The sequence below is a fragment of the Chelon labrosus genome (genome assembly GCF_963514085.1).
Source record: "Chelon labrosus genome assembly, chromosome: 3".
NCBI lineage: Eukaryota > Metazoa > Chordata > Actinopteri > Mugiliformes > Mugilidae > Chelon > Chelon labrosus.
The window spans coordinates 28,544,446-28,552,758 of NC_140339.1; the positions used below are offsets into that span (position 1 = coordinate 28,544,446).

Sequence of the window (8,313 nt, forward strand, 5' to 3'; positions counted from 1 at the left end):
GATTGTTTTGAGGAAAAATTGTTAATTTACTCTAGTCTACTTTAATCTTATCACCAGTTTCCCTGCAGCTCAGCAACAGTTATTATTACGCTTCAAAAATGATTTTGAACAGAGTTTAGGCTAGCCCAAATCAATTTCTGTTCCAAAAGTTGAAGAGTTGAGATGACCTACCCTTTTCCTTCCTCTGCCATGCAGTCCGTTCAGAAAACTTGCTGTTTTCAGAGAAGCAGATTTGTAGACAAACAAATTTTGTTCACTGAAATGTCAGACTAAACACCATAACAACTATAGCAGTTGCTGTTTGAATCAATGCCAAGAATGCCTTAAGGATTCTAAAACCCAAGAATAAAAACACATGTCCGCGTAATGCATCATTAAAAAGTGATGTTCTTGTGGGTTAAAAGCACTGCTAGTCCTACAACAGATACAGTACACTAAGATATACTGACCTACATTTATCAATTATTTAACATGGTTTTAAAACGTTATAAATGGTGTGTATAAATGATGCTGATTAAAAACACAGGTATGCGTAGGAGTGGCTGTTTATATACAGTATGCATCGTAATGTTCATTCATGGCAGTCTGAGAGCTATGAGAGATCTGGATGATCTATAGTGCATAAAATACTCATTTGTTTGCTTTGCACAAGTTATATATGTGCCTGAATGACTGAAGCTAATAAAAATAATTTAACCTTCATTTAATTAGGTAAAGGTCCTTTTTTAAAAGAGACCTGCAGCAAGATGACAGCGTTCATCAGGTGTATTTGACATTCAGATACTTTATGCTCAATTTTTCGCAATCTAATAAATTATTTATTTTTTAAGTCACTGTCCAGACAATAAAAGAAGTACCTGTTTTTACTAGTCACTAATTTGAAACACACATATCCCAATGTAAAAGCTAAAATAAATGGCTATACATACGTCATTACACCTATTTTTCCACAATTCATCCACATTTTTTGTTTTTGCTGTGAAACCATCAGTGCTATTTAATAAAGCAATTTAAAGTCAGGTTCGAATCCATGGGCCGACTGGGCCTTTCTGTGTGGAGTTTGCATGTTCTCCCTGTGTCTGCGTGGGTTCTCTCCAGGTACTCCGGCTTCCTCCCACCATCCAAAGACATGCTTGTTAGGTTAATTGGTGATTCTAAATTGGCCGTAGGTGTGAATGGTCGTCTGTCTCTCTGTGTTAGCCCTGTGATAGACTGGAGACCTGTCCAGGGTGTACCCTGCCTCTTGCCTGATGACAGCTGGGATAGGCTCCAGCAGACCCCGCGACCCTTAACAGTAACAAGTGGTTACAGAAGATGAATGAATGAATTAATTTAAAGTCAAAGTGGTGGAGCTGTGGGCTGGTGGTTAGAAAAGCCTCTATGTCCATGGGTGAGGGGCTTTGGAACACTTGCACAGCTGCCCCCGTCTCCAAGAGAACATAGTTGTAAGCATTTACTTATATATATATATATATATATATATATATATATATATGGCAAACAAACCTAATTTTATTAGTTCATTCTCATTTCTCCATATTTGGAACCCTTTTGGTTGCTGTCTTGGATGTTTTTGTTGTTGTTGTTGTTGTTGTTTTCTTTTTCTCCTCAGTGTAACTACCCAAAAGACACAGCACCACAGACAATGCAACCTGTTACTTTCCAGATCCAATAATTTTAGCCTATACTGTGCTTTAGTTTTGTTTTACCATACACACAAATGATTCAAGAAAAATCATAGCACAACATAAGCTTAAATATATAATATATATTTTTCAAACAAGAAAGGAAAAAAGCTCAAACTCCCACTTGCAGTGTGGCACACTTCTAATGATAAGTCCAGTAGGGGGCAGTGAAACACTGACATGGAAGCCAACTGCAGTAAAAGCACCAAAGAAGAAGAATCCGGTCCCTTTAGAGGGAAATGAAGTTGCCGACAGGTTGGCTAGAGAGGCATTGTCTAAAGAAAATATAGAATTGAATGTCATGATGGGTAAGAGTGAATGTGTGAGTATCTGTAATGTAAAACTTGAGTTGCAGTGGCAGAATGAGTGGAACCAGGAGCAGAGGGGAAGGCATTATTTTTGTTTACAACCCTCAGTAAAGTGTAAAAAATTGAGAAGTATGTTTGGGCGGAAGGATGAAGTTGTTTTAACGAGACTGAGGCTGGGGCATTGCTGTCTGGCCAGTTGCTTAAAAGTCATAGGTAAGCATGAGAATGGGTTGTGTGAGTGTGGAGAATTGGAGACGGTGGTGCATGTGCTTCTTTCTTGCAAGCTATATTCCAGTCAGAGACGACAGCTATTTATAGACCTGTATGATCTGGGTCTGTCTGTGATTTCTTTTCGAGGTATCTTTGCATCAGGAGAAAAATCTAACTCCTTTGGGAGGGCAGTATTAAAATTTCTGCACTCTGCTGGATTATATGTGAAAATTTAATTAAGTAGTTCTGGGTATGACCGGTGGAGGGCAGCATTACGCTGGATAGCGTACAGCCTGCCGGAAATCAAGAAGAAGAAGAAGAATCCGGTCCCTGTATTAATTGACAGGCATGTGTGTAGCATTAACTGTATTTACTAGTCTTCCCTGTGTTGTATTCTGTCATGTCTCAGCTTCCTCGTTACATCGCTGTCATTTAGTTGTACTGTTCTCAGTCCCTGCCATGGGTTAATACGCTGGTTAATATTTAACTCCTGCACGAAGTTGCACGAAGCAAAACTGATTTCGAAACCGCTATCTTGTTTGCCACCGAATAGCAAACACATGTCCAGTGAACTAATTTGTTCGTTTCGATACTTAGCTTGACTTGTAGTTAGAATGGCCGCCCTGCGAGCAGCAAAACAAGCTCTGAGGAAAGAAATTAAGCGACGGGTTGCAGGGTTGAGCAACGAGGAGAAACTACGACAGTCTCTCGTCGTTTCACACAAGGTAAGGGAGTGAACACGACTAGAAAGTTTTGCGTTACATCATGCCGTTACAGTAATGTAGCTGTTATCTAGCTGTGAAAAAGTATTACTAACAATTGCCTTTCGCTATGGGAGAGACGTGCTGCAAAAATAAATGTTTTTATGTGAATATGGGTGCAATTTCCCCATTAGTGTAACTTCATTTCTCTTGAAAAAGTCCTGCTTTTTGCTGTTACTTCAGTCAGACCATGGCCGTCAGCCAGCGTTCTTCTGTGAAGCTGTAAATCACTGATAAATTGACCTATTTTTGAATGGAGTCTGGTTTTGATAAGCAGACCATCTATTTGAAGGCACTGTCTAATCAATGTATTTTATGATAATCCTTTAAGAAAATCCCTTATTTTATCCCGCAGTAGGGAAATACAATATTGCATTTATCTAGATTATCTTCAAATGAAACAGTGTTCCTGTCATGAGAGGTGATGCAAAAGAACAGCAAGATATTTGACGAGGTTAGAAATGCTATATTTGACAACTAAACTCCATAGACATTAAATGATACTTCCAGTGTCTTTTTACGAATTGGGTTTTATTTAATAGCTGACCTACAATAGTTAGTGGAGCTGCATACTTCCATTTTCTTTAATACAATGTAAGTGACCAGAACAAGTAGCAAATGTGTGCACTCACTGACAGTTCTATGGAGGCTAATCAGAGTGGACATTTTATGACTGGAAGAAGCTACTTCCAACTTCCAACAGCAGATGGAACAACAACTACCAAACACTGAACACTGACTGAATATCACCCAACTCACTGTAATAGCTTCAATACTGTCTTGCTGTTTCGAGGTGTGAAAGTCTGCGGATCTCCTCTGTTGAGATGCTCGCACATTAGTGTTTGTGCAGCTGTGGCAGGCCATGCCATTTTGTTTAATGCATGCAACTTATTGGGTTGCTGTTTAGAGAATTCAAATAGTTTTGACGGCCAGGTTTGGGCTTTTTTGGTAATTTACCGGATGTCTGACAGCAGTAGCATGCATATTAAAAATGAATCGGCCTGCAACAGGGTTAGGGTACAGCAGCACGACCTCTATGTGGATAATCAACGTAATTGATTATGTGAATACATCACTGCAGCTGAACAGCTACCCTCAAACCTTGGATTATGGTTAGGGGCATGTACTGTTAACATTCAAGGCAAATCAATCAAAAGTCAAGGCATATATACTGAAAAATATCTGTTGATTATTCACCTGATTGTTTCAGTTCTAGTGCATGAAGCTGACTACTCTATGATGCTAATTAATTGCTCAGTAATTAAACTGTTTAAGTTTTAATCAATACTTAGAGATGATAATCCAGAACCTTGTTTGAACTGAATTAACTGTGTGAAATAATGCCACTGTGTTCTCTTCCTCTGTGTTTTCTTTCAGCTGTTCAAACACCCTAAGTACGTGTCCTCTCAGCGGATTGCAGTGTTTCTCAGCATGGATGATGAAGTGTGCACTCAGGATATCCTCAAAGACTTGTTTAATCGGGGTAAAAGCTGCTTCATCCCCAGGTATGAGAGCAGCAGCAGTCATATGGACATGCTGAAGCTCAACAGTCTCCAAGAAGTGGAGACGCTGCCTATGACATCCTGGAACATCAGACAGCCTGCTGAAGGTGACAGCAGCAGAGATGAAGCACTGGCTTCAGGTGAGCATACGTACACAGACACAGACACCATAAACCAGAACGACAATACTAATGACCATTACGGCAATAACAACAATGATATTATTAATAATTCATTAGTAAGTCTGTGGAGATTCTCAGTCCTTTAGGCCATGATATATCCAGAAAACAACAAGGGAAATTGTAGAGTTTCTCCACTTATCCATGTACCTTCTTCAGTTCTAAAGGATTGATGGGGAGTTGGAGTTTTAATGGGAACATCTGTGGCTGTTGACCACCTGACACTTGCATGGTGAATGGTGCTCTAGTGACCCATTAATGGCCTTGAAACTTTTTGCAGACATATATTAGAACTGTATTGTAAATAGCAGCAACAATTTTTTTTTTGATAATTTCTTCTAATTATTTTGTTTTTGCAATTTTTCAATAATATATTTGCTGATAATAGAAATGAGTAGTTATGTATGGGATAGTAAAACTAACGGAATAAATAAAGAGGGAACAAATAACAATAAATAACATTAACAAGAATTTAACAAGACTTTTTCTTGGGTATTGCAAGTATTGAATGCTGATTTAGGTTGGACTGGTATAACTTTCAATTGCTATATAAAACTATATTTTCATCATTGTTTCGAAAGTGGTTAATTAAGCCCCAACAAGTCCAGTTGACCTTGTTTCAGCTTGTTTTTTGGATGCACCATGCCCTGGATGACTGAGAACTATGACAGACATAAAAGACCCCCCCTAGACAATTAGTTGCACACAAATGCTGTTTATTGATAGTCCACTATATGTTTGTGTTCAGGGGAATGCACTGCCATCTCTGTTAACAAATGTCTCCTACTTTCTTAAACGACAGAGCCAACTGTCATTGAGTTTAATGTCTTAAACTGTTTAAATAGGATTGTGTCCAGATACATAAAGAGACACATCATGGACATGACTTGATTAATAACATATATCTGAAAAATCAAATATTTTCCAGACCTTTAATTCTAATTACTGTGTTTGTTCTGACTATCCAGGAGGCCTGGACCTAATCTTGATGCCGGGCCTCGGCTTTGACCGGTCCGGAAAGCGTTTAGGACGAGGGAAAGGCTTCTATGACAACTACTTGGAGCGCTGCAAAAGACACCCCAAAGGAAAGCCTTACACCATTGCCTTGGCTTTCAAAGAGCAGCTGTGCCAGGAAATCCCTATCGATGACAATGATGAACTCATAGATGAGGTGCTTTATGAAGATGACATGTAGCTTCATCAAATGGCCTTTGCATTTAATACCAATAAAACCTTTTTTCATTCTCGTCATTTTGACTTGTTGGAGCAGGAACAGCCCAGGTGAAACTAGTAAGAATAATAATGCTTTCCTTTCTGTCCCGTTATAGCATTACAGCCTACAAGTTAAACTGCTGACTCAGAGGCTGTATTAATGTTTGTGTTAAAGGTACAGAGACCTCCTATTTTGTGTCAAGTACCCTTTACACATATTGAAAAAAGAAAACGTAACATAGGGATTTGTCAAGCTGACAGCTTCAGGTATGGGTCTCTGTTACATTCACGTTCCATAGACATGCCAGACCTTCACAGAGAGGTATTGTGTGTGCACGATATTTTCCATCTAATATGCAACTGTACATTCACACCAAGGACAAGTCTGGTTACTTGTCCTTGGTGTGAATTGGAGAGCAGCTTTCTTCTTATTTTTTTTCCTTTCTCAGTTTGTTTGTGTTGAAGTGTCACGTCTAAATTAGACTGTTGTCATGACACCAGACACAAAGATGTGCATGTCTCAAAGGGACATTTGTCATGGTGATGTTGCCATGAAGATCCATCGAAGGGCAATTTTTATTAAGCACAATATACCTAAAATGAAGAACTAAACTGAAAACAAACATTGATGAACAAATATAAAAGATGTTTTGGGAAATTGAAAGATTTATTTTGTACCTCTTAACGTCCAAGTGACATTGTTTTCCTTTATGCAGACCTCCAGCAATCTCTTTAACTTCTTTTTCATTGTTTGTCCTTGGCACATTGTCTCTCACACAAAGAAGTGGTTCTTTTAGGAACATTTAGCACAGCAGGAGATTTTCCTGTTGTTTTAAGCTGAAAGAAAGAAAAAATTCACTTGTCCTACCCTTTCAAATGTGACTTTGGAGATGAGAACTGTTTGACAATGGGGTAAAGAAAGCATAAAAAAAAAAAAAAATGGACACCTAATGACAGGTTCAGTGAAGAGAGGCACACCTATAAATAAGTTCATAATCAAGAACTAGTTACATTTCCAACATCTTAAGTTAAATGATTAGGTTGGGTGATGAAAACGGACATCCATCTAAATAAAACTGTTGAATGATTAATGAGGCATTGTTCCTTCTGTTGCCAAGTCTCTTAAAAGCAGACTGCATAAGCACTGAGAAACAACAGGAGGTTTTCATGTTGCTATGCAATTCCCTGTGCATATGCTTCTTACAGGAAGTATCTTCTACATCTTGAATAGTTAATGAGTAAAACTCATTCTCATTAGTATCAGTCATCAGCCATTAAAAAACAAGTGGTTACAGAGTGATCGGTAATGCTGTGTCCAAGCTATATGTAGGTCTTGCTGTTTTCTGAAAATTGCCTTTCAATTGTTAAGGTTAGGAATGTCCCAGTTCGCTTCATATCTGTGTACAGAGGTAGATTGGTAGTCAGTCAAAGCAAACCAGCGGTAGTTTGTCTTTCAATATTCGACTTCAAAATTTGAAGTTTTGTCAGTTTTGTTATATATTACATAATAACAGTTATAATATTACACATAATAGGCAGCTATTTGCATTATTTGCATTTTTTACAAACTTGAAATTTGACCTCTTGTCTGACCCACTAGGCAGGTTAAAGGTTCATTATAACTGGTTACAGTTTAAGTGTCTGTCAGATGAGACAGATATACACTGATCTGGCACAACATTATGACCACTGACAGGTGAAGGGAACATTGACCATCTTATGACAATACAATGTTGCAAACTGGGGAACTGGAGCTTGAAAACTTTTGGACCTGGCAATTCATGTGGATGTTAGTCAGACATGTACCATCCCCCCAGGTATGTGGTGATTTTTATTCATTTTACAATTTAGGTTCCTCTGTGCTCGAAGGGAATAGCAAACAAACATAAACTACTGTATATTGCCATAGCTTGGTCACCAAACATCTCAACTTGCCAAATAGACCTTTTTCCACAGCAGAAAAGTTTGACTTGTCACAGTACAGAAAGCACTAGTATATTAATGATTACAATCCACATAGATGATACTGTACAGTAGACGACTGCATATGGTTTATTCCAGTGTTGTTTGGCATTCATTTTCTTTCCTACAGAATAGACTGGAAGTAGAGGGAATAATAAGTGAATATACATAGATAAAATTCAAAATATATAAAAAGCTAAAAATAAAACCATTTAATAAATTACATTTATTCTTCACATTTTTACTCTACATACACACACAAAAGGGCTCAAATGAAGTAATTCGTCAGCCAAGTGAGCTAACTAGGTTTTTCCACTGTGTGTCACTCTTGGATTTCCATTTACCTTATTTTCAAACTCGCTGATAGAGAGCAATAATAAAAGGGAGATGAAGGAAAAGAGCAAAGGAGGGGTTATCTCCTGCATATTTGGTAGGGAGCAGGAGGCCCCCCTTTGTGATCCCTGGCTGAAATAAGAATTGAGAAGCGGTCTTAG

The 8,313-nt window shown here is 38.3% G+C and overlaps 1 protein-coding gene across 1 annotated transcript; it reads left to right on the forward strand.

Annotated features, from left to right (window-relative positions):
* The first annotated feature begins 1,919 nt into the window (after window positions 1-1,919).
* Window positions 1,920-7,363, forward strand: mthfs (5,10-methenyltetrahydrofolate synthetase (5-formyltetrahydrofolate cyclo-ligase)). Its single transcript, XM_084575079.1, has 4 exons — window positions 1,920-1,993; window positions 2,801-2,928; window positions 4,342-4,606; window positions 5,614-7,363. The coding sequence occupies exons 2-4, from the start codon at window positions 2,818-2,820 to the stop codon at window positions 5,838-5,840; spliced, it is 603 nt and encodes a 200-aa protein (XP_084431205.1). The 5' UTR covers window positions 1,920-1,993; window positions 2,801-2,817; the 3' UTR covers window positions 5,841-7,363.
* The last annotated feature ends 950 nt before the right edge of the window (window positions 7,364-8,313 follow it).

Excerpts from the sequence above, each read along its gene's own strand:
- mthfs (XM_084575079.1), top strand. The coding sequence starts at position 2,818 with ATGGCCGCCCTGCGAGCAGCAAAACAAGCTCTGAGGAAAGAAATTAAG. Across the intron at positions 2,929-4,341 it reads CTCTCGTCGTTTCACACAAG|CTGTTCAAACACCCTAAGTA; the intron begins GTAAGGGAGTGA and ends GTTTTCTTTCAG. Across the intron at positions 4,607-5,613 it reads AGATGAAGCACTGGCTTCAG|GAGGCCTGGACCTAATCTTG; the intron begins GTGAGCATACGT and ends CTGACTATCCAG.